This window comes from Grus americana, chromosome 13, assembly GCF_028858705.1.
Source record: "Grus americana isolate bGruAme1 chromosome 13, bGruAme1.mat, whole genome shotgun sequence".
NCBI lineage: Eukaryota > Metazoa > Chordata > Aves > Gruiformes > Gruidae > Grus > Grus americana.
The window spans coordinates 3,713,701-3,739,539 of NC_072864.1; the positions used below are offsets into that span (position 1 = coordinate 3,713,701).

A 25,839-nucleotide genomic window follows, 5' to 3' on the forward strand; every position below is an offset into this window, starting at 1 on the left:
GTCATATAGCAGCCACCCTAAGATAAAAGCACAAGGAAGATGATACATTCCGGTTTTCTCAAGGGTTAAGCTCACTATAATAAGCACTGCACGCCCATAAGTATGTACCCCCCAAAAATGCTTTTCTTCATTTTGTTTTTATTCCTGGATAAATGGCATATTAGTTAATTTAAGAAAAAACATGGAGGCAGAAGGAAGTTTTAGACAAAGATCAGCTGTCATGATTTTGTGCCTACAGATGTTTACATACTTTCATTTGAATAGCAGAGACATTGGCATCGACTAATTTATTTTAGTACGTGAAACCCAGCTGTTGACAAATACAAGACTACACACACACAAAAGCTTCTCTGAAGTCCCTAATATTTCAGCTCAGAAGCAGAATAAAATAATAAAAACAAAAGTAGAAACATACAGATATGTGGGCAGCTGTATTTTAGTTGTACTTACCAATATACACAACCCCGTATGCACTTGCTGCCCATGTCCCACTAGATGGTGTTCATGCTACAAGAAAAAAACAGGATGCGGCAGTGTGCCCGAGCTGTCATAATTTGTTTGTTGTCCTTCAGCTTTTTTATGTGTTTTAAATGTATCCTCAGCTCACACACTGCAAGGTTTGCTATTTTGCATCTCACTTTTAAAGCTACTGGGTATATATTTTTCCTAAATGGAAAATTCTGAATGAGTGTCGTGCAGTCATTATTTCCATATAAAACAATTTGTCTAATTTAACTACTGCTGTTGAAGCCTAGGTTGACCAAATTTCATAAACGGCCACGGAACACGCTCTTGACTTAGGTGTCAAACCACCCTCCTGAGACTCCCTGAAGTAACTGCTACCCCCTGAAGGGGCTGTAACGAAATATCACCAGGAAAACATGTGCGGACATAAATCAAAAACCCTTCATGGAAGAACTGAAGTAACCCCCAATGGAGCTGTATTCAGTTATCGCAAGTGCAGGTAGACGTGCTGCTGCTGGATTGCAACGCTGCTGGCGGTGAAGACCGCAGAGGGATGGCAGCAGGACTGCACCTCGGGTGTCCGGTACCCCACGGAAGCAGTAACGCGATGGCTTTGGGCAGGCCCAGGGCTGTGCCTCACCCCAGCGACCTGGGTGCTGCCTGGGGAGCGTGGGGCAGAGGCCGCTGTCACCAGGCCCCACTTCTTCACTCTGCGACGGCTTGTGACCGAGGCGTCACCTCAGAAGGTGAATCCAATTTTATCCAGAAATCATGATTCTTTTGGAAATCTGAGAAGAAAAACGTCTAGCTGCAGCGGCCGGAGGGCGCACGGTTAGCGAACGTGGCGGAGCTCCCGCCTCCGGCGCTCAGGCCCTGGGCCCTCCGTGCTCGGCGCTGCACACCACCCGCGCCGCACGCATGCGCACCAACGGACCTTGCTCCGGCCGGACAGCCGGCGCCAAGGACGTCCCGCTGGGGACGCGCATGCGCACAGCGGGCCGCGCCCCCCCTCCGTTCGTGGGCGCTTGCGCAGCGCAGCTAGGGGGCGAGCCCCTCCCGACGCGGCGCCTGCGCAGTGCGGGGTACCCGGCTTCCGCCTCCTGCGGCGCTGCCCTTCCCGCTTCCGGGAGTCCTCGGCTCCGCGGAGCGCCCGGCGACGGGCACGGTGGCGGCGACGGTGGTCCAGCGGCGGGGGCTCGGGCTCGGCCCCGGCTCGCCCCACCGCGCCGCCGGCACGGCGCCGGCCGCAGCTCTGAGGGCAGCGGGGCCGCCGCCGCTGAGGTAAATCCACCCCCGTTCCCTCCCCGGGCCACCTTCCCCTCACGGAGCCGGTTCCCCTCAGGGCGTCCGCCGCCGCTCCCCCCTCGGCCCGGCCGCCGCGGGCCTTCCCTGCGCTTCTCCCGGTCCTCGCGGAGGCGGGGCCCCGCGGGGAAGGAGCGCGGTGTCCCGGTGAAGCCCCGGCGAAGGACGAGCGGCGAAGGTTAGCGGGGATCTGCCTCGTCTCCGGGGGCAGGTCAGGCTGGGGGCCGGGCGCCCCGTCAGTCCCCGCCGGTGTTCGGTGTCAGTTCTTAATGGGGTGTCTCAAGGTCTGGGCTGTGCTCCTGCCTCTTTTCGGGTTATTAAAAGAAAAAAAAAAATCCTAAAACTATTTGTCAGCAGCCATGGAAACAAGTGCATGGAAGTGTCCCTGTGCCCCAGCAGCACGGTTGTGTTGTAGAGTCTCAGCTGCCGCCGTGGGAAGCTGAAAGGGGAGGGAACAGCAACCATTTGTCACACCACGCTTTTGGGTAACGTCCTAGCACTTGCTCTAGGGAGTTTTGCTGATTTATGTGGTGCTAGTTTTCCTTGTTTCCAGGAGGGAAGAACGGCGCTTTAAGGAAGTGGGAATGCAAATAGCTCACACTCAGAAATGAGAGGGTAGATTCGTACAGCGTGTATGTGATCGGTGCCATAAAAAAAGGGCTGGGAAATCATTGGCTAATTTCTATACTACATATACAGTTGTATAATGGTATCAGGATGCTGAATTACAGTGATGTAACTGTTCGCTTTCCTGGAGACATACTTAGGTTGAAGTCAGTGTGACTGTTCACATTAACAGACTTAAATTAGATCTTTTGAAGTGGATGCTCCCAGACTTTGAAATGTTACAGATAAAGTAGAGCTGTACTGATTCGTTAGTAGATGAAACTGATGTAAAATTTTAGCGGTTTTAGATCAGAGTTAAATAGCTGAAAGCTCTTTGTGGCTAAAAAATTGATAATACTTTTCATCTTTCTAAAACTTTCTTGGTTTTGCTCTGAAGCAGTATATGTTGTATCGTATGTACCTGATGGATTTCTTTTTTATGCCTTTTATGAAGACATAGAACTTTTAAGGAAAGTAAATTGATAGAATTCTGTAGCAGTTGAAAGGCTGAAGATGAAAAAGATAGAGGAAATGTGAGGCTTTATATGTGTCTGATATGGGGAACCATTGAAACAAAAGGCTTTAACACTCCTTTAATTGGTATTGAAAATCGCTAGTGAAAATAGCTCAGCTTTGATCTACAACGTTACTTTTCGGAACCTGGAAGGAAGAATCATGTGTGGATATGGAAATAATAACTGACATAAAAATGTGCTTGCCAGCCTGATAATGCAGTGCAATCAGTAAATGATACGCAAGCTGTTTTTAATTGAGTGTGAGGATATAGCGTGTACTGATAAATGCAAAAATTAAAATAAAAAATTATACTCTAAAGGAGAATGTGATGCATCCAGTTGCCATTGGCAAAGGAGTAAAACTTTCAGTTCCCACATAACAGTACTGATACTGGTTTAAGCATCTAGCTTTTTGGAGTCTAATCTGAATTTGAGTTTGTGGCCCTATTCCAAAATAGGTAAGATATAGACCCCAGCCATTACTCACGTAGATTGTGTTCATGTCCTTCTCTCAGGTAGAGGTTATTCATTAATTCAGAAGTGTTCTGTCCTTGCTGTTGTAGCTCAGTGAACTCTTCATGTATCATCTAGTGTATATCTTTGCTGAGTGCCAGTGTCTCGTGAAATATATTTTGACTTCCCTATCTGTGGGGGAAAAAAATCTGTTTTCAAAAAGATACCTTGTTGAACATCTCAGATGTTATTTGATACTTATGGAAAAGTGACTTGGTATCACAAATCTATTAGGTTTATTGCTGATAGCAAAGCTCTTTAATACTTTTTACAAATACGTGTTCTGAAGACATGTATAGTTTTTTCTTTTATTTTGCATAGCTTGTTTTAACCTGAATTCCCATTGCTGGGTTTTGAGGATGTTTATAAAGATGCTACTGGAATAAAAACATAAGTAATTAGATGACCAGCTTCCCAGTAAGACATCCATATTTATGCTTTAGCACTTCTTCTATTTACCCTTTTTCTGAGATTATTTAGAAGAAGCATATCCCCTTTTCAGAGCTGAAAAACAATTCCAGTGTCGTCTTATGGCCTAGCACATGCTGTTTAGTAAGAGACTGGCATAAGGAGAATCATTACAATAGCTTAAAACTTGGCTGTGTAAATATGTACTTACTGAAGATTGTCTCTTGAATTTGTTGCAGGTGTTCGTGTGCAAATAACATCACATTATTTACGTGTTTCCACTGTAAAGTGTCACTGTATGCATGCAGTAAAGCAGGTATGGGGTCAGTACAAAGGAGAACTACAAGACACAAACAGGAAATTAATGAAATAAATATGGTACAAAATATATTAAGTTAGAGCAAAAGCAACAAGGATTGAGAGAGATGATGAGCTATGCCACTGAGGGTATGGGATAGATTTGGGGATAAGTAACAGTTCGGGGTTGTATCATGGGTTGCCATCACAACTTATTTCAGCTGTTCTTTTCCAAAGTTGTATGCACTGTGTTACATATGTCCCAGATTGTTGAAATTTGGCATATCTCTTTGTAATTACAGATAAAAAAAGTTGAGTCTGTCAGAGCTAAATTGGGAGCGTAGTTGATGGACTAGTTCTTCTGAATACTTGCTAATCTGGCAGTTCTTACAAGTGCTATAGTTGCTGAGAAAGTTCAGCCTTGAAGCCCTAGTACCTAGCAGAGTTTCCTTGTACAGAGCTAGGCTGTTGCTGGGGGCGAGCTAAAGGGTTTTCAGTACAGCTACTGGTTGTTGTAGTTACTGGAGTAGTTTTATTTGTTTGCTGTGAGGTTGTTTGCTAGACCAGTCACTGAGAAGTTGTTGAAACAAGCCACAGTTTATTTATTAAATGGGTTTGCAGTTTGGATTGCATGTATCTGTAATAAAAGGTAGGTTACTCACCTAAATTAGGTGTGATTATGTCTAGACGTTATCTGATGGATATTTGTCAGCAATGAATGGTCCAAGTTGCTTATGGAATTGGATGAAGTAGTAGATTTGCCCACTTGGTTTACATAAAATTTTTGTAGTTATTGAAATTGATCTTTACACTGTAACGTTTTAATGAGACAACAGTTCTGTGATTTTGATTTGCCATCAATGCTGTGCTTTCTAGGTAGGATTTAAATCTATTGTATGTAAGCAGTGCAGGATTGTTTTTCTAGTGTGCAATAGCTGTTTAGTGTCCTTAGAACTACTGATTTATCGGTACACAATCAGAAATTTTGAAATAAAAGTATTCTTTTTACTGCGTTGTAACTGAAATATGAGGAATCTTAGGAACTGTCCATTGTATAGCGTGAAGGAAAAAGCGACCAGAAAATATTTACATTTTGACAGCTGATGAATTTTTAGCCTGTATATAATTTCTTGTCTGTATATCTGCTTTAAAAAAAAAAATCAGATTTTTTTCTTTTCCCACAATGTTTTTCCTTTCTTCCTCAGAAATAGCAGGGGAAAGGACTTTGCTTAACCCTGAAGTGCCCCCTTTTTTTTATTTAATTGACAATGAATGCAGGGGCCTCATGATACAATAGTTGTATTGTATCATTCGTCTTCCTAATGTCCTTGATAACCTTCTTCCAGTAAACTTAGAGAAGGGAGATGTGCTGTTGCAGTGGATCTTCTTTAGCCCCATTAGAAAACTAAAACCATCTCGGGAACAGTCGTTTTACAAGACCATCTTTGCAGTGATCATGATTTTGTAATGTAACTTCTTTAAAAGTGGTGGTTTTTTTAATTATTCCAATATCATATCTGCATTGTGGGCCTACATTTCATTACAACGAGGTGCAGGTCAGATGAGACATTCTCAACCTGGGAATTTCAGATAACACCTAAGAGGAGAATGGTATTGGATTTGGTTTAATATAATCACCTGTGCAAACAGATAACATTTTGCATGAAACATTGAATAATTTAGATTTATCTTCTGATGCTAGATAAAGATTTTTAAATAGTCAAATTAAAAACTGTTGCTTGGCATATGAGATATTAAAGTGTCGTGCTTTCTCCTGGAGGTTTGTGCTTTAAGTATACAACAAAGACTCAATGTCAGTTTGGTTAGGACAGGCATTGAAGCAAATAAATTAATAATCTAGAGGAAAGCTGTGAGCATCTCAGTGGGGATGCTTAGCTCTTCATAAAGTCAAAGTGCTTTTCAAACATTGATCCCCTTCCCCTTGAAGGGGACCGAGGTGGGGTGTAATGGTGTAGGCAGCTGGAAAGGAGAACAGGGAGATGGACGGGGAGGGAGAAATCACATGAGACTGACTAAATCTATTATTCTTGCAAAAGCTGAACCGTGGTGCCACTTCCACGTAAACCAGTAACTGATGAGGCTATGATAAACACTGAAATTTTGCATGGAATTGCATTTAGAATTAGGGAACTGACTGAACAAATCATGTCCCTGTCTTGTCAATGAATTCTCTGTTAACAATTTCAAATTATTACTTTGACTTTAATGTTTCACCTGCAGAGGCTTAGCATGTCTTTTTCTATTGCTTGTCATCTTCAACTCAGAGAATGGGTGGGTGACATTGCAAATTAATGTGATACACTCAACCCGTCGTCTTGTGTGTTTCTGCTTAGCCTCCACAAAATGCCATGTCAATGACAACTTAGTGATTGTGGATTTCACAATATTGTGAAAACTTGTTTAACAGGAGTATAAAAACTTATTTATAAAGCAAACCAGAAAGCAGTCAGTAGCTTCATGCAGTTATATGTGCATAATAAGCATTCACATTACCTTTTAGGCTTGCGATAGAATATGAGAGCTTGTTTCAGACAAGAGGCTTCTCATTTTCAGGGAAAGTCTGTGTTGTCATAATTCCCTTTGAATTGGGGAAATTTGAAAATATGTACTGGAGAGCTCTCTCAGTAATGCTGTATTTGGAATATTTTTTGTAACAAGCTAGTTTCAGAAGCTTTCCTTTAGAAGTGCCTTCATATTTTCTATAGCTGTTAAATGTCAGAAGCCTTACATTACTCTCAAAATATGTTGATTTAAATTAACCTTCCAAATAAGAGTGAAGCTTCCATGTCACAAAGCTTGTGCAGGAGTGCTTTGTGTGCAGCATGCATGTGGTCACTAACTTTCCCAGTCAGAAATTCAGGCCCACACCTCTTCTGTTCTCTTCCCCAAATAGACATCTAACTCAAGGTTTTGTGCTGCGGTCCTGCTCCAAACACCATGTGGTGATTTCCAAAAGTTAACTGCTAAAATTTTAAAGCTTTGAAGTACATGGTTTTCTAAATAAAATAAGTTCCTCCTCCTGTATTTCATTATGAAAAAGGAAATCTACACTTTTTAAAACTACTTATGCTCACTTTACACAATCTGTTTTGGATTTGAGTATTATGTCCTGGTGAAAAGAAAGGAATGTGATTCAAGATCATGGAACATTTGTATTGTAAAATTCAGCATGGTTAGAATGGCTTATGCTGGCATTTCAGCCCTTAATACTGATTTGTATATCCTAAGTTGTATGGTAATTATTTGCCTATATGGTGGAATTCTAGCAAGGAGAACTTTATTCCCTTTAGCATAGTTCTGGGCCATTTTCTTTTATATACAGATTCTGGAATAAGTAACTTCTTAATTGTACATTGGCCATAGCTTGATCTAATAATTAGAGTTAAAACAGTTTTTCCTATCTTATCTTACAATTATAAAAACAGTAGTAGGCATGTATACTTGTTATTAATAACCTGCTACCAAAAACCTTGCTGTAAGCTCTGAAGACAATCAAGTAAGGTTAATATTTTTTTGCATACTCTGTCTCTTAGTCATACAGGAGTGGCAAACAGGAAAAAGAGCTAGATCTTTAGATACATTAGTTTGTAATGCTAAAATCTGGATATCCAATTCATCTTAAAAAACAATGAACAAGACATATAATGTTACTTGGAACACTGTTCAGAGTTTTTTAGTTTGTTCTTTGATAGCTTAATCTAGAAGGTTTTTTTCCTCTTGATCAGAAGCTTGTTTGCTGTAAGTACATGCAGCATATTTCAAAGTACTACTATCTACGTATAGTTGTGCTTAACACTATTTTCCTGATGAAGCAAGAGTGCTTTACTAATGAGTTTGTTGATGATGTCTTTTTAGGTTACATCAGATATGACTATGTGAATAGCCTAGGATAGCCCAAAGGAAGGACATGATGTCAGAATAACATACAAAACATTTGCGAGGTATGTGGGTGTTTTCTGTTATGCTAAAAAAAATAATTTTGGTTGTCTTTAATACAATTAAGCAAAACAAATACAGTAGTTTTATGCTATTTCATTTGTATGCTAAAGGAGTTGCTTGCAGAATTGATCTAAAATTCACATTTGTCATGACATACACAAATAGTGATATTTTTTTTTCAGAATGTTGGTGTCTGTTCTGATTTAAGGTAACTTGTTGATTTGAGCAGCTGAAAACTTGTCTCGATTGAAAAATAATTGTATATTTCTCCTTCTAAGGGTATCACACCCTAGCTGGATGGAATTCCAAATTGGTGTTCTATAGAAAGCTTCAGAATTGGGAGGTTGGTTTTGGCTTATTGATTCCTCTCAAACACTTCGAAACATCTATGCAGCAGGATGTCTTGAAGGGGAGTGGGGATTCTAAACAGTCCTTTGGTTTAAAAAAAAAAAAAGATTGAAAAAATGTTCCAAATTACTTACGTATTGTCTTTTTAAACAAAAAGATAAAATTGGGGAAAAAAATATTTAAAAAATGGAAAAAGCTAGTACTTTTGCCATTGTGAATTTGGTTGAATTTACCCTAAATTTAAATTAACAAAACCAGGATTTGCCAATGAAAAAGGATTTTGACAAAATACTAACATGTGAATGCACTGTACTTGACTGTTTTTCCTGTACTGCCAATTATCTCTTTAAAGAGCCAAACTGCTTCTAGAGCATTTGTTGGGTATTTTGTGCGTGTGATAACTTTGCTTGGCTGTCAGCTCTTCATATACTTCAAGGCTTAGTTAAAAGTTTATTATACATACCTTTTTTGTGGGTCTTTTTTTTTTTTGAGAGAGAAAAAGTTAGACAAGAACATTTCTTAAAAGTTTTATATGTCCATTTTTGTTGAAATAATAGCTGATTTGCCTAGTTATCTTCATGTTCCAGTTCCTAATTATGTAGTTTTCGTGCAGCTTGACTTTTCTTTTACAAGTTTTAACCACAGGGAGTGGTTGATGTCCTAAAGTGCTATTGAAATTAATTGCCATAGATTGTAATTTTAATTGTAAATTTTTAGAGAGATTAGAATAACTTCAAGTAGCTGAAAAGAAAGGGCCTTTACTTATCCAGGTTAAGTTTGAATTGTTTTTGAGAGAGGTGAAGTTTATTCTTTTCTAAGGTATTTTTCGAGTTTGTGGTTACCTTCATCCATGGCTTAATAGATGGAGAGGTGACTTTTGTGTAAAAAACCAAACAAACAAAACCCATCACAAAACCAAAAAACTAAACCCAAGCAAAAAAAACCTCAAGGCATGGATAGAAAACACAATGTAACTACTAGAAATTGTAATATGGTATTGTTAGCAGCTAGATCTGAGCACCAGAGCTGTATTTCTGTTTGTTCTGTTTCACAACCAGAGAACGTAGCCCACACTGAACTGTCTCCTAGAAGTACCTCTGCCAGCTATTTTAACTGTTATTCTGGAACTTCTACATTGCAATCTGCATATACTTGTTTTCATTTCTAGTCTCTTGAATTATTCCTGCCTAGTTCTAGCATTAAGACTTAAGTATCTGAAAGATTTACTGGGCAGAATATGTTTATGTGAATTGATCCCTGGTAGATAGGATTGAGAGGGGTTTTTTAAAGGATTTAAAAATACATAGCTTTGTCTGAAAACTATCTCACTGAGTCTCTCTACCTGGTAATAGTCACTTTGACCGTTTTAGACTATCAAAGTGATTCTATATTCAAGGTCTTGGGATGTAAACTGAAGTGCCATAATTCTTACCAGTCATATATAGGTTACCATTAATAAGGGGAAAAAAACAGAGGCTTCTGCATGACTGTCATTAATCAATATAATGCTTTCAAGTTTCTCTCAGACACGGCCTTTAATAGCATGAATCAATACAATTTTTAGAACACGGTATACTTTTAAAGTTGCAGGTTATCCTTAGTGCATAATGTTTAAGCTTTACTTTGTCTCCTGTTTGTTGACAGCACTTTAGTTCTGCCATTTCATATCTTTGCTTATTAGAGACATCTGGAAAATAATTCTGTTTTCCTGAAAACTATTAAGGTTTCAAGTCTTGCTTTTGTTCCACATTGGAACAACAACAAAGCCCTAAAAGAGTTTTCATGAAATTTAATTAATTAATACATTCTTTGAAAATCTGGTTCATGTAATCTGTTGCCATGCTAATTTAACCACTACCGTTTGTTTCCCTTAAGTTTGGTCTGATCTGAGACCATTTTGTAAGTTATCCAACATATTTGTAGCGGGTTTGTGTTGTTTTCAACACAATAGCACTTTTGTCAACAAATTTAGCTGCTTCCTATCTTGTTCTGTTTTTTGTTGTGAACAATGTACTAGAACAGCTTTATTTGCATTCTGTTTTTTCTTTCTGCTCTTCCCTGGGTTGCTGGAGCAGTGTGAAAAGTCAACAGTCTGGTGCCATAATTTGTTGTTTTCTGAGAGACATGAGCTGTAATTTAATGAAGACTTTGCCATTTTAGTGTAAGATAAAAGAAAGATGGTACATTTTAACAAAAGGGGAAGAATGGCTTATGGGCACAGCAAGGTGGAAATGAAACCATTATAAAATCCCTTTGTCAAGCATTGAAGTTGCATAATAAAGTTATAGGATTATAAAACTCAGTAAATGGCTTACAAAATTGTTGATGAGACTTTGTAAATTAGTATCTTTTGATTACAGAAATATTTCATCTTTATGTAGTCATAGAATTGTTCAGGTTTTGATAAAAAAAATCTCAGTAATCTATTTTGAACTTGGCTGTGTTTTATCTTACAGAAATAAAAAACCTGTGTTTCCAGTTTCCCTATGCATAGCAATGGTATCTTTGCTTCCCGCAGGGCAAGGCCAGAAAACCATGCAGTCATCAGGGCACAGATTCCGTGATGTTGAGCACCACCCGCTTCTTGCTGAAAATGACAGCTACGATTCCTCTTCCTCAGAGGCCGACATGGCAGAAAGGGTTTGGTTCATCCGAGATGGCTGTGGTATGGTCTGTGCTATAATGACATGGCTTCTGGTTGTCTATGCAGACTTCGTAGTGACTTTTGTCATGTTGCTGCCTTCCAAAGACTTTTGGTACTCTGTGATCAACGGTGTTCTCTTTAACTGCTTGGCAGTACTAGCTTTGTCATCGCATCTGAGAACTATGCTAACTGATCCAGTAAGTATGCGATCGTTCCTTGACATTGGATTGTTCTCTCCTGTAGCTCATCATCTGCAGAGAAATTTGGAGAAGTGTTATCATTCTCCTGCTAGGAAAAGTAGTGTTAGAATTGAAAACCCTCAAGGTAAAGGGATGATATCTGTACCTTTCCTGTTGTTCTGTTCATGAAACCATAAATAATTTTTGACTTGAGGAGCAGGCAGTATAAAATTAACTTATCAGGGAGAGGTAGGCTCATGAGAAATACAGTTTGTTAAATATTAACTGAGGTTCTGAAGAAGCTTATGAAGCTTTAGTCTTTTCTGTTTTAATTTTTCTTACTTTTTTCCCTTAGAGGAGTATCCTGTATCCTTTGAAATGTGTCTTCCATTCATGGCACATGAAAGAACTGTAGGTAGACATTCTGAAAAACCTCAGTCACATATTGACATAAAGTAACAACTACTGTACTACATCATTCATGCGTTACTGCATTTAGGTATTTGGAGTCAGTCGGAAGGGAGATTTAAGTTGAACCTACATTGGAACAGTGTAGGTGTGAAAGGTCTTAAACATACTCATTTCTTAGGACTTTTACTCTTCAAGAGTTCAAGAGATTAAATTGTTTATTTTGTACTAAAATCTATTAGTAAAGTCTTTTTAGGGAAGAAATCTGCGGAGAGACGGGTGAGGGGAAAAGCATTATTTTCTCCAGATTTTTGAGACAGTAACTGTGTACATAAAACTGATGGGAGTGTCCGAAAAACCAGCAGGGTGTTGTAGTTAATGGTTTGCTAGGTCTTTGATTTACTTCTGAGTCCACACCCAGTGATGAAATGTTATGACTTGTATAAACTGTGACAGCTAAGAAAGTTAGTGGTTTAAGTTGCTTAAAAATACGTACTGGTAAAACTGTGTTTCTTTCTAGACCTATGTTGTTCTTTATGGATAAAACATGATAGAAATTGAGATGAATCACTACTTTTTTTTCCTCCACTCCTCTCCTGCTGACTCCCAGAATGGAAGACAAGACTATGTGATAGAAACTAAGATTAAAGGAAAAAGGAATAAACTGCCTCAAATCATGTGTGAACTAAATGTACTCTTATAACTATAAAAATATTTGTTTTATTGAAAGGAATTGGTGGCAATCTGAGATTATTTTTGAAATAGAGTGTATTTTTATCAGCAAAATGCTAAAAGCATGGTCTGCAGTTATCGTCCTTAGTGAAAGGCAAATAGGTGAATTTGAGGGAGATGTTTTGTAAGCATAAATTCGCCTGGAACAAGATAAATTTGTACTTTAGGAGTTGTCTCTGAGGTAATTCACCATGTCTACACTAAAGTATTAACTTAAATGAGAACATTTATATTGAAAAAAAAAATACTTCAGCAATACAACATGAGTGTTTAAGCAACTCACTCTCAGTTCGTACCTCGTCAAAGGCCAGCTGGTTCAAGTTTGAAGCACCACTTAGCCAAAAAGTTCATCTGGGGCAGAACTTGGGCTGTGTCTCAGGCAATACAAACACAGGATTGTTATTGTAGGCCGTAGGCAACAAAAACGTTCTGCCTAAGTAGAGAGATGTTTTGCAATTGAATCTGAAGTGCTTGCTGGTTTCTTAATTCTGTCCCGAAAACTTCCTTAGAGTGTCTATGTAAAGTGATGATGTTGCAGTGGGCTTTTGTTTGAATGAGAAATAATTATAGAATGTTGCAGATGATTTAAGCCAACCTGGAGAAGGTTATCCCTGTGTGAAGTAAGTGCTGGCTTGGAGGAGTTGGTACAGAAAGGCCATTGCACTTTGATTTCATATCCCGGTTTATTTCACAGTCGCTTCCTGTCATAGATAAACCTTTAGCTCTATAAATACGCAAGGTGACAGTGGTACTTTCCATTATTTTCTTCTTACTAATCCAAAGTTAGATCCTGATCTCGCAAGGCTCTAGATTAATATTGTTACTGGAAGAAGCAAGCCTGCCTACTATTCCTGCCTGTTCATCATCTTCCTCTTTGTGTTGAAACAGCTGCTAACGCAGGTCTGTGGTGAACAGCTCAGAGAGCTAATCACTAAAAAATAATTTCTTTTCCTGATGGATTATTTTCCTTCTGGGTCAGTTCTTTCAACTGTTTACCATGTAACTACGCAGACTTTTACAGTAGCAGGAGGCAGCAGGGGATAGTAGATGTAGAAAAAGAAGCCAGTAGTGATTCCTGCTGACAGTGTCCAAGCTAAAAGCTTAAGAATAAAGGAAAAAAGAATGATTGGTGGTTCTCAAAGCTTGTGTACGTGGGGCAGTTGGCTAAATCTTGGATTCTGAGAGTTGAAATAACATCTTTCAAGTAGTTGTTGCTGATTTAACTTTTGTGGATGGCTTGGCTAATAGTTGAACGTCACAACAATTAACTTATGCTGCTGTAAGAAAGCACGTTTCTCTTCATAGTGCTTGTTCAGAGTAACTTTTCAGCAAATATTGTACCTGTAGTGCTTGTATCTGCATGGAAAGATGTGTCTTCCTCTTCATTTTATGTCTGCTGGTGACAGCAGGTCCTGTCAGAATTGTGCTAATACTTGGTCATAGATGAGTCCTGCTGAAATGAAACTGAATTTGAGGTCAAGCAGAGGTAGTTTATTCATTTGGAAATGACTCTGGCTTATTGCAAACCAGCTTTGAGTAAATGAACTTATTTCAGCAATTATCCTGAGATTACTGGTATGAAGTCTATAAAATGTATTTTTAAATGCTCTCATTCCATTTAGGAAGCTTTCTCTACTTTAATTTAAATGATTTCAGGGGGCTGTACCCAAAGGAAATGCCACTAAAGAATACATGGATAATTTGCAACTGAAACCAGGAGAAGTGATCTACAAATGTCCGAAGTGCTGTAGTATCAAACCTGAACGTGCACACCATTGCAGGTATGCTGTAGTTTTCTTTAAAGCAGTTATGTATATTGAGTCTTGGAATAATATTCCTGATATTTCTGTGTTAATTTTTTTCCCCACAAATTTCTTTTGCTATCCAATAAACTTTCAAATACATACATTGCAGATTATTAATAAATATAATATACTATGGCCAAAAATGAATGTGGATGAGGGGAAAGAAGAGACTCGAGTTTTTAGAAATAGTCATGCTGTGGTGTCTTAAATACTTTTTGATCTGCAAATATTTTTTCCTGTGTATCACACTAATTATTGTGCCATACTGTTGATGATGCAGGGCAAAGGGAAGAATCTCAAGGAAATTTCTGTTAGAAGCTGATCTAAGAAATGAATCCTGGAGTCTTAAATTAAGAAAATACAGATTAGTTTTAAACTATCAATTTCATTTGTGTCATCCTGTCTTTGTAGTGTGTCATTTAAAGTTATATGTGAATTGGCAGATTATTTTCCCGAAGTTGTATACACAATTGGTTAAATGGACTTCTGTTTATTGAAGATTCATTTTAATAAGGACAAAGTGATGATAATTTGAACTAAATATGCTATGGAAGAGATAGTAAATATATACATTTTTAATTCTCAATCTTTTGAGTTTTCAGGCACTGTGGATCTGCATTTGTAATGTTTATTGTGTGACTGTTGAAAATAGATATGCTTGCATAATTAAGACTTACATAAATATGTAAATGTTTCTCGTGGCTCGCTCTAGGTGTGAGGAGTGACTTGTATTGAATTGTGTGGCGTATTAAATTTAAATCTCTAAGTTAGTGCCCTTCAAAAGAACAGAGTGAAGTCTTGTCAGGACTCTCAAATTTTTCTGTAAATTTGTGGTTTCTAAAATAAATGTTTCAGTGTATGTCACTTATCTGTGTGAAAGTTATGGCTGAGAAGCTATTTCCATTATAAATACTCAGCCTTGGCACTGAAATCTTGTTCTTCTCTCAGATGTGAGTGGGTTTTTGTATCTGGAGTGTGAAGGGAAAAGTTTCATGTATAAATAGTCAAGTATAGAATTATCTTCAATTAGTTTATCTGTGTTGTAGGTTAGCTTTTGCATGGATGCACATACCAGGCCTGCCTTCGTGTGCAACGAGTTTGGTTCTGGCTGGTGTTATTAGCTGTGGTAGAGCGTTAGATGAACACAGCTATGCTGATTGCTCGGTGGGCCTGGGGGTGGAAGCAGTGCAGCTGCTTTCCTGTGGCAGAATCTAAGCTGTTAATCTCTGGGGATCCAAAACAGCTTTGTGCCGTCTGTTCAGACATCCTGGCATTGTGTTCATGGGATGCGGTAAAGGGACACCCGAGAAGCTCTGCTGAGTGTAGGTTGGGTCTTGCTAATTTTCTCATCTCAGATTTAGCCTGGCTCCTACAGAGACTTTGCAGGTATCTTTGTAAAGTGTTTCCCACACCTTCAGTCCCGATTGGATTTACTAATTTGGAAGTAGCCCTAAATGAAGGCATTTTATGTTGAACTCTACATATGAGTAAAGAAGCTGGAGTATTGGAGAGCCTAGAGTTGCTGCGGCTCCGTGCCCTGCAGAGTCTGTTGGGTACATCTGGGCCATCAACCTCAGCAGGCACTGTGTTACCTTGGCTGGTCCAGTAGCCTGTGATCCCAGATAAGGTGGTATTGGTTGAAAAATTATTGTTTCTTTGTGGAAGAAGAATAAAAATAAGCTAAGAAGGGACTTTGAACACATTGTTTATAGCAAGCATTTGAGTGGTATTTATTGTTAGAGCAAGAATGCGGAGTTTCTACAGCGAAGGAAATCTGTGATGCTTTCAGAGGGTTTGTTTTCACTGACCACTGGTTCAAGGACCTGGCTTTGCACGTCTTGTGAATTGTTTTACTTTTCTATGCCTTGGTAAAATACACTGCAAGATGTTCCACATAAGGACAAAGGATGCATTTTAATGCTGGCACAGTGCATAACTGGCTTCACAGAACATCTGAAAGAGAAAGCCAGAGCCTGAAAGTCTATGTGCTGTCCTTTTGTTAGCCTGCTGTCATGTTTTTCTCAGCAGTTAGATTTAATCTGGTTAAATCTCAGCAGTTAGATTTAAGATCTGGTTTAATTGCCTTTGTTTCTGCTACTCATACAATACATGCTACTAGTAGTTGCTGTTAACTTTTCCTAAGTAAAACAAAGGATTTTTCGGTAATTTTTCAGATGTTGAATACATACTGCATAGACCAGCTACTAGAGTCTGATTCTTTGCCATAGATTTAGCACTGCAGAAGTGTACCGAATAGAAAAAAGGTTTGTTTGATTATACTGCCAACATTTTATTGGCTTACAAACCCATTCCAAGGACATTAAAAGGATGGTCTAGTCCCGAGTAGTCAAAGTGGCAATTTGCTGATAGAAGACACTTGAAAATGGAAATTGAAGTTGGTTCCTGTTGGGAAATAGTTATGCTCAAAGCCACAATGCATGTTTTTAGTAGTAAATTATTAACAGAAGAGGCTCTTATGATGTAGTTATGAAAATTGTTGTGCAACACTGCAGCAGAAGTTCTTTTGAGGAAGAAAAATAGTTTCATAATACGCATTAGTGATGGGAAAAAGAACAAGAAACCTTTATTTACAGCTAAATATCTAGCTTCAGTGAAATATATTAAACTGAGATTTTACTAAGCAGTTAACATTTTCAGCATAAGGAAGAGGCTTATCCTGTGTGAATGCTATTTCGTTTTCACTGAAGGAGCACAGCTATCATTATTTCGAGCCTGTTCTGAGTGCCTGCGTTTGTGTGTCAGAATTGTTATTCAGAATCAAGTCACTGAGATGAATGTATCAGTCAAGTGTGAATCCACACCAATTTCTCTTAAGCCATTAGCTGTGTCTTTCTGAATGTTATCTTTGGCATTCAACACTCTAATGGCACCTGCAGTTGCCTGAGTACATTCAGCAGCAGTGCCAAGCTGGAGAAGACCTTTCTTTGTCCACAGCTGCTTGTTCTCACTACCATATCGCTCCTTCTTCTTGTGTAGGCGTGAGTGTTCATGTATGGTGAAATGACCCTGGAACACAGGAAGTTCCATCTGCATATGAGAAAAAACTTCTTCACTTTAAGGGTGACTGAGCACTGGAACAGGCTGCCCAGAGAGGCTGTGGAGTCTCCTTCTCTGGAGATACTCAAAACTCGCCTGGATGCCATCCTGTGCAACCTGCTTTAAGTGATCCTGCTCTAACAGGGGGGATGGACTAGATGATCTCTAGAGGTCCCTTCCAACCCCTACCAATCTGTGACCCAGGTTGCAGCTAATGGAGTGACTTTCCCAAAATCTTGTCACATAAACATCTGTGCTTGAGCAGGGGAAGGAATAGAATACAAGTAACGGGGGGTAGGAAGAAGGCAGGACCGCTGTTTTCAGCATTGCTGTGAGTTTGTTGGCTGGAAGTATTCGTTGAATCTTGGTGTGAGATTAGAAATGAAGGCAAGGTTCCAGACATCTGATGTCTTGGAGAGCTCTGTGTGGGCTTGTGAGAAATACTGAATGAGCAAAAGTGTGTCCTGCCCACCTCACATCCTCCAGTGTTTGGCTTGGTTGAGTCTGGATATGATTTTACTCAGTACTTCACATTGATATTCTTTTTAGAGTGACAGTATATATTCTGTGTTACATTAGGAGGCTTGCATGGTTGTGGTGACTGGAGTTAGCTCACCTTCCCACAGAGCTCGGGAAATTAATGAGAGGCTGAACTTAGAGGCAGCAGGCTGTGAAATGAAAATCTTTTGGAGAGTCTTCTGAATGCCTTCTCTTGAGTGATACCTGTTTCTTCTGCACTAGAGAATGGTTGCAGTGTTTAGTTATGGTATTGGGATTTTCATGTGTAACTGACTCTAAAAAGTAATTTGCATCAGAGGATGAATCTTCTTTAATGTCCATAAACAAGAGGCAGTGGGAATGTAGGGGGGCTGCCTTATGATAGCTCAGGGCAAAGGGAGTTTCAGAGCAGCAGTGACAGGTTTGGGATTCTTTCATATAACCTGCACGGGAGTATGTACTGCCTTTTGCTGAATTACCTTATAATCATGCATATGCAATGACTTAAAAATTATTTTATGCCTTGTAGCATTTATTTCCCACACATGCACCTCCCTTTCTTCACTCTAGTGACAGTCATCTAGCTTTGCTTTGTGGCTTGTCACTGCAGCACTCATAGATACCATACATAAATAAGCATGCATTAAAAATGAAGGGTTTTGAATAATATTGCCTGCATTTTTTAGGTTTATTTGGCTTTATCACTGCTGAAATGAAAATGCTTAATATTTTGGATGTTCTGCAGGAAAATCTGGAACACTTTGTGTGGCTATCTTAAGTACAAAGCTAGGAAAATTAAATACCAGCATTACTTAAGTTATTGATTTATGGAAGAGCTTCTCAACACATGTTGCAACTGTTCTGTTTCTCTTGTATAACTGTTCATGTTTGGCTGCAGATGGCCCTGAATGTTAGAGAAATGAGTCCGCTGGTGCTGTATGGCCTAGCAGATGTAAAATGGAGTTATTAAGTATTTGACTTTTCTTTCTGGAAATAACCTTGACTCAAAACTAAGCAATTACTTGCAGAACTAGCAAAGAACAGTAGTGTTTGAGTGTTCATTAACAAAGAGGCAAAGAATGTGTGCTGCTTATAGTTTCAGTGGTTTTGGTTTATGTTGAGGAGGTGAGGTGTGGCATTGTCAGCTGTTCTTTAGTTGAGATTTTGATTGCATATGTTTAGAATTGTATGGCCAGTTGAAATCTCAAAAGTGACAATTTCTCTCTGAATTTCTTTTTTTTTTTTTTCCTGATTCACAAACTAAATTTGCAACTTGAAAGTCTGTAAACTTGACATAATTATTTTGTCTAAAAAAGCTTCTCCAGAAGGGAAGGGGTTTTTTAAATACTGAATCTAGAAAGAACTGAAGCTTTGCTCCTTCATTGCCACAAGTGTCTAAAACAAGTTACTGGATTCAGTTAATTGTGTGTTAGGATATGCAATGATTCTCATATTAATAATGTTTTTCTTATGTGAAGAATATCTTATGTACACAGTCAGTTTTGTAACAACCAAAAGCTGAGTTGTGAGCAAATAGTTTCTTTAAAGCAAATAAGGTCATTGTTTGCAGTTTGTCAAGAAAGATTTCAGCACATCATCTTATGACCACTGGATACCGTTGTTTCTACATGAAAATGCAAAGTATTGTTTCTCAACAGAAGTCTTTTCTTTTCCTTCAGTATTTGCAAACGATGCATTCGAAAGATGGATCACCACTGCCCGTGGGTGAATAATTGTGTGGGGGAGAAAAATCAGAGATTTTTTGTTCTGTTTACGGTAAGTGAAAATCAACAGCAGCTTGATCTCAGTATGAATCTACCTTGATTATAACAATTTTGATTGTGCTTAGTAGTGAGTACTGGCTTAAGGGGCACAATTGTTTTGTGGTGGTGTGGTTTTTTTTTTTTTCTCCTCCTAAACAAGATATTCTCCAAGCAGGAAGATATTTCTACCCATGCTCATTTTAAGTTTGTAAAGTGGTCTTAGTTTAAACTACCTTAATTTTGCTGTGTTTTATGTAGTAACAATTAGTGAAATGATACTGTGATTTAGGGAGCTATTCCTTAAACTTTCATTGTTGCCTATGTTTTTAGATTCAAGCTTAATTAGAATTTGGTTTTACCTCATTGCATTGAATTAAATATTGAAATAGGAAATTTGAAATTCGCTGTGCAGTGGTGAAGGCTTGCTGAAAGGAATGTCTGGTTTACTACCTGGCAGCAGTCAAAAATAAGCACTCTCTCTTCTTTCCAGATGTATATAGCCCTAATTTCAGCTCATGCGCTCATACTGTGTGGGTTTCAGTTTTTCTCCTGTGTCCGAGGGCAGTGGACTGGTAAGCAAAAACTTTCACTGTCATAATCTAGCAGATATTAAGGAAAAGTCATAGATTTCTACCTATTTCAGTCTCATGTATGAAATATGACAGGACTTTGATAATTTTAAAGTGAGGTCCTGAAAAGGTTTCAAAATGTTTCATACCTGTGTACCCATATCTCTCTCTCTGCCCCCACCTCCCCCTTTTTTCCCTCTTTATTCATTCACTGTAAGAGCTGTGGCTGTCAAGGCAATTCTCACTCCCTTTCCACATAGTAAAAATTTACCATGTCTGTGATGGTAAGGAAACAGATAGCTGGTCCTCAACCACCTCAGCACTGTATTACCTGAAGCTGCCAGCTGGGCTTTGTGTGTGCTGCCACAGTTCTGTGAACGACAGCTGAAACTTAAACAAATTTCTCCCTCGTTCTGTTACTGGAGCCAACTGTGGGGCTCCTGTAGAAAACAAATTTCCTAAACTGTCCCAGTTACTTGTTTAGGGCTCTGACTTGCATTTCATAATGTTCCTGTGTGCCAGAGCTCATTCTGGTCTTGTGCTTTTGACAGAGGGTGGCTGATCAAATATGTTCTTCCTGGTACCTGAACTAACGGGAATCCATGTGACTGTTTGTTGGGGTTTTTTTGCTGAATATTCTGTTAAATGGATGGAATCTTAGTCCTTTTTTTACTTTAAACATTCTGCTTCCTGTGTACTGTCCCATTTCTCCTTTGTTCGAGTATAATTGAGTTAATCAATTGATCAGAGAATCTGCAGAGATGTGAATATAAGTGTAAGTCAGGACTGATTGCTTTGTGTGGTGAATTAAAAAATAATAAAGCAGTTGCAGCAAAACGGAACATCTGGATTAACTGGCAAGTCAGAGCTGACAGTGGTGATGGTTTTTACCGTGTTTGTCACGCATGAAACTTCCAGCTGCTCTCATCTTTATATATGTGCAGTTCTGAGTATTTAAATCATCTCATGTGCAAACAGTTATTTGATATCCTTGAAATATTGAGGCAGGATTGCAGTAATGCAGTACCACGTGTCAAAAGTGTTACTTCCTTAACACTTCTATTTCCTTGGGCAGCAAATAAAGCTGCTGCACTGCTAGAAAGTTTGTGAAATGTTCTTTCGAGCGTCAGATATTTAGCTTTTATTGCTGTTTGCCAAAGAGGAGGTGTCTCAGTATGACCATGCTCTATAGATTTTTGATTTATTTTTTTTATAACTACATATGTTGTTTTCACAGAATGCAGTGACTTCTCCCCACCTGTAACTGTGATCCTGATGATCTTCTTGTGCCTTGAGGGTTTTCTGTTTCTCACTTTCACTGCAGTCATGTTTGGCACCCAAATCCACTCAATATGCAATGATGAAACGGTAAAGACCTCTACTTTTGTATGCTATAAGAATTATTCTAGGAAGATGTGATTAGATGTTGTTTTATTTGCGTGAGGGGAGGATCTTACTTTGGAGAAAACTCCAAATTTGAAATAGCTCATAATTTTTCTTTTCTACAGTTGTAAGGATTGAAATACTTTTATTGGGGTTTACTTTCTAACAGAAGTTCTTGCATTATTTACTTTTCTGATGTAAATTTTATAATTAGGTTTTCAATTACAAATATTGCACAGCTTCTGGCTTCAGTTTGGACCTGCGCTTCTCAACTATCATAAACTCCTGATATGTCAGAAATGTCTGCTTTTCTCAAGTTTACACTTAACCTAGCTATCTTGTATCAACCCTTCACACTTTCCTCTACTTTGATCCACTTTATTAGAGTATAACTGTAGTTTGGATGTTTGACTCGCCCTTAAATATGCAGTATTAAGCTTCGAGAGGATGTTTTGTGATGGATAATTGACTGGAAACAAGGAATTTGAATCTTGTGGCTGTTCAGAATTTTCTCATATGAGGCTGTTTAAAAGTGTAGTTCTGTACTGAAGAGTAACTGTGGAAAACAATTGGTAAATATCCAGCCTTCATTAGTGGGAAGTACAAAAAATGATCATCAGAATAATGCATTTGGGAGAGTAAGCCTAGCTTCAGTAACTGCAGTACAAGGGCCTTCTTGGAAACCTTATTGTCTGGTTATTAACTGAGTAAACAACTTCTAGTGTAGGTATGTTGTGTGCAGATCCTCTACTGTAACATCAGCTTTTCTGGTCATTTTGTCTTTTAGTTTGGGGGGGGAAGAGGTAGATCGACCTTCTTGTACGCATTTTGTGTTCTAAGTCTTGTGCCCTGTACCCACAGGGCTAAATCAACCATTCGTATTTTTTCCTTACTAAATAAATAACAGTAAGAAACTAATCAGCTCACTAGCTATACGTTATAAGAATGCAAAATAGTCATCAGTTTTGATAACTGCTATTAGACTTTACTAAACTTTGGACTTAACAGTGTGTCACTGCATGTCTGTTTATGTACAGGAGATTGAAAGACTGAAGAGTGAAAAGCCAACATGGGAGCGGAGACTACGTTGGGAAGGAATGAAATCTGTTTTTGGGGGTCAGCCTTCACTCCTGTGGATCAATCCTTTTGCAGGGTTTCGAATCAGGCGACTTCTACTGAGAGCAAAGAAAGGAGGACCTGAGTTTTCTGTTTGAGTCTAATTATGCTGGAACTTGCAAGAATACTATATAATTATTTATTTGGGGCCAGAGAAGGCTGTCTACATATAATCTGTGACCAGGTGAAACTGATATCAGACATTTGCTTGTAGCAAGCAGAGTTTTATACATTTATCGTCACAGACATCTCATTAACTTTAAGAGACGCGAACTGGATCTGTAATGGTCTTAACAGCAGGATAACAAAGGAAAAGCACGCGGTCACACTAAGGAAGCCAAATGTCATGCTACTGTAATTTATTTTGAGATTAATTATCCATTTTTGTTAAACCCTTTTTATTTGATAAATGTTTGGGGAATTACCTGTGTGTTTTTATAAAAAGTATATACTTAGGTGCAGTTGTCAATCATAAGGAGGAGTATTATGGTGAAAGTTGATCTCAAATGAGACCTAGCCTTCTAAATCCAGTTTTCAGGGAATAGTGGTTTGTTCAGTTTTAATTTATATTTCAGCTTGTCCTAATAAGCAGAGCTGTACTCGTGTCCCACTTCAGGCACACATTCCTCATATGCAAGTGATTCAAAGGACTGGTGCACACAACAGCATAACACATCAGAAGCACTGTTACACCCCTGCCAAATGTCTTCCCAGGCTCACAGAAGCATGTCTTGTGTTTGGCCATAATGTCATATGGCATTTAGGTAAGTTCTAAATCTTCAGTAAACAACATTTTTAACTAATGGCTGTGGGGCAGTTTCTGCCCTCAGGCATGCATCTCCAATTCTTAATGCATTGATTCTAGAGGAACTGAAGTGTAGGTGTTTGAGGATTGCATCTAGTCCTCTGTGCAGGGGTAAGTGGGACCAGTGACTGTATCCTCCTGTGCAAGATTATAATGAATGTACTGCAGATTGGAGTTTATTGACTGAAAACAGTTGTCTTTGTAAGGTCTTGCTCTGCCCCTTTTTTACTGTACAGACTTCTCATAGAAGGAAAGCTGTTAACTTAATGATCCCTTGAACAAAGACATCAGAGGAATGAGGGAGGCTGCCTTTTTCTCAAGTACAACAGATCATAAATGTAGAAATATCTGCTATGGAAGGAATTCTCTTGAATTTAACAATTTTCCAACCAAAACTACTTTCAAGAAATGAGAGCAATATAGATCTAGAACTGCTTTATGTGGGCCTGACAAACAACAGTAGTGCTAAGAAATGTTTATAAATCCGCAAGTAATGAAATACAAGCTGCAAGTAATGAAATTCAGCTAAAAGTGGGTTCTTAAGAAAATATATTTAGACTATTTTTTGTATTGTTAATCTGTTCTATAAATTACCAACAATATAAAGGATAACGCAGGAGCCTTGATGCATAGCTTGAAATCGTGCCTAGAAAGTAAATAGCTCCCTGTTCTGGGACTTGCCTTAAAATTGTCCTGTTCTTGCTTTTGCTTTGCCAGTAGCACTGATGATCTGTCCCACTTCAAGCAGTTCAACGTGCTGAAGAATCTTGCATTATAAAGTTTATGTACTACAGAAGCTATAGTTTCTTTTTTCAGTGACCTGCTCCTCCATTTCTTTGTAACCGTTTGTGGCATCTTGATTCCAGCTTCATCAGGTTTTATACCATTGGGTGGGTGAAGTTACTAAGGGATCCATTTATTATCTATGGCCCTACGAACAAAACTGTGCAATACTATGTCATACGTTCACTTTGCTTGGGGGAGATGATGTGTAACACCGGACAATTTCTAGGTGGACACATCCAATGAAATTGCAGTCAAATGAACAAAACTACGTCTCATGTAACTGAGGGGAAAGCTGGAAGTTCCACAAGAATCTTTGCATATTCAGTTGCACATCTTAAAGATTGGGGAAAAAAATGTGTCTGGCTTTGTCATGAGGCTCTTAATGTGTATATTGTTTAATAAAATATCCTGATGAAAATCAGAAGATATCACTTCAAGCGGTTGAACCCTGTGACTTAGCAAGTGTGTGTGTGTGTGAAATCAGGTTTACTCGGCTTTTCAAACCCTTGTTACGTTGTAATTTTTTTAATGTAAAAAAAATAAAGTAATGAAGTCTTAGTTGATTAACTTCTGCTCTATATGTCACCTTTTTTTTTGAACATAGATGTGCATATTTGCATATATTTAGATTACAACAACTTCAGGGTGATGGTCTTGCATCCTTTGGCTTGTAATTTATATGTATGTGTATATCCAGTAACAGATGATTCTGCTCCAAATCAAAGATACTACTCTGCTTACTAAGGGTTTGAAGCTATGCTAACTGCTCAGCTGTTCTTAGGTACTCCTCTTCTGCATCCTCTGGTGTAACTGCTTATTGTATTAGTACCTGTTTGTCTAAGGCGAGTGGGAAAACATGGTGAATACTTTTTGTTTGAAAACTCTTAAACGGGGCATCTCAGGCTTTGCACCTTCAAGGTATTTGCGTAAAATACAGGTTTGGATTCCCTAGTTTCTCTGCACAAACGTTAACTTCCCTCTAGTTCCATAGCTTCAGATACAAGGACAGCCAATTACGCAGCGTAGAAAGCAGCAGTTCAGGTAGCTGTCAACACAACTGACCCACCAAGGGTGAGGGCGAGCAGGAAACAGGGTTAACAGAGGCAGGAAAGGATGGAGAGGCTGGAAGTGCTTTATTTCCCGTTTGCAACAATTCTAAAAAGTACTTTGGTACCTTTCCTGGGTATAATACACATTTGTATACTGCTGGGTCTATGGAGAAAATAGCTCCACATACATTCATATCAACTTTGTGCCACTGGTTCTTGTAATGGTTAATGATTTGGTTATATTTGTGTACCAAAAGAGTTAGGCTGTGCTGTGTTTACATATATTTTAGGGAAAAGCTGGTTTACTTTGCAAATGGAACAGGCATCTCTGCAGATGGATCCTGCTAATTTATCTCCTTTTTATTTTCTTGTTTAATTTCTAGTAGTAATGTCAGGTTGTTTCATGAACCCTTTCTGAAGTCTTGGAGGGCAGCAGTGACATACTAGAAGTCATTTATGGACTTGTCTATGCCTATCCTGTGGGAAGTGTGGTGTTTCTATGATTGTTCTCACTTCCTTCTATTGGCGCTGTGTTAATATGTGAATGTATTCAATGCTGTTGGAGAAAGAAAGTGGCGTAAGAGGTTTGAAACACAAAAATTGGACTATAAAATGGTTCTTGAATCTGTTA

At 38.7% G+C, this 25,839-nt stretch overlaps 1 protein-coding gene across 2 annotated transcripts; it reads left to right on the top strand.

Moving 5' to 3' along the window:
* The first annotated feature begins 1,557 nt into the window (after positions 1 to 1,557).
* Positions 1,558 to 24,726, top strand: ZDHHC7 (zinc finger DHHC-type palmitoyltransferase 7). Of its 2 annotated transcripts, XM_054840572.1 has the most exons (9): positions 1,558 to 1,746; positions 4,049 to 4,125; positions 7,983 to 8,068; positions 10,933 to 11,255; positions 14,034 to 14,158; positions 19,417 to 19,513; positions 19,991 to 20,072; positions 21,307 to 21,437; positions 22,490 to 24,726. In XM_054840572.1, the coding sequence occupies exons 4-9, from the start codon at positions 10,950 to 10,952 to the stop codon at positions 22,664 to 22,666; spliced, it is 918 nt and encodes a 305-aa protein (XP_054696547.1). In that variant the 5' UTR covers positions 1,558 to 1,746; positions 4,049 to 4,125; positions 7,983 to 8,068; positions 10,933 to 10,949; the 3' UTR covers positions 22,667 to 24,726. The 2 variants fall into 2 exon arrangements, with proteins under 2 accessions (XP_054696547.1, XP_054696546.1); XM_054840571.1 differs by lacking the exon at positions 4,049 to 4,125.
* Positions 24,727 to 25,839: the final 1,113 nt, after the last annotated feature.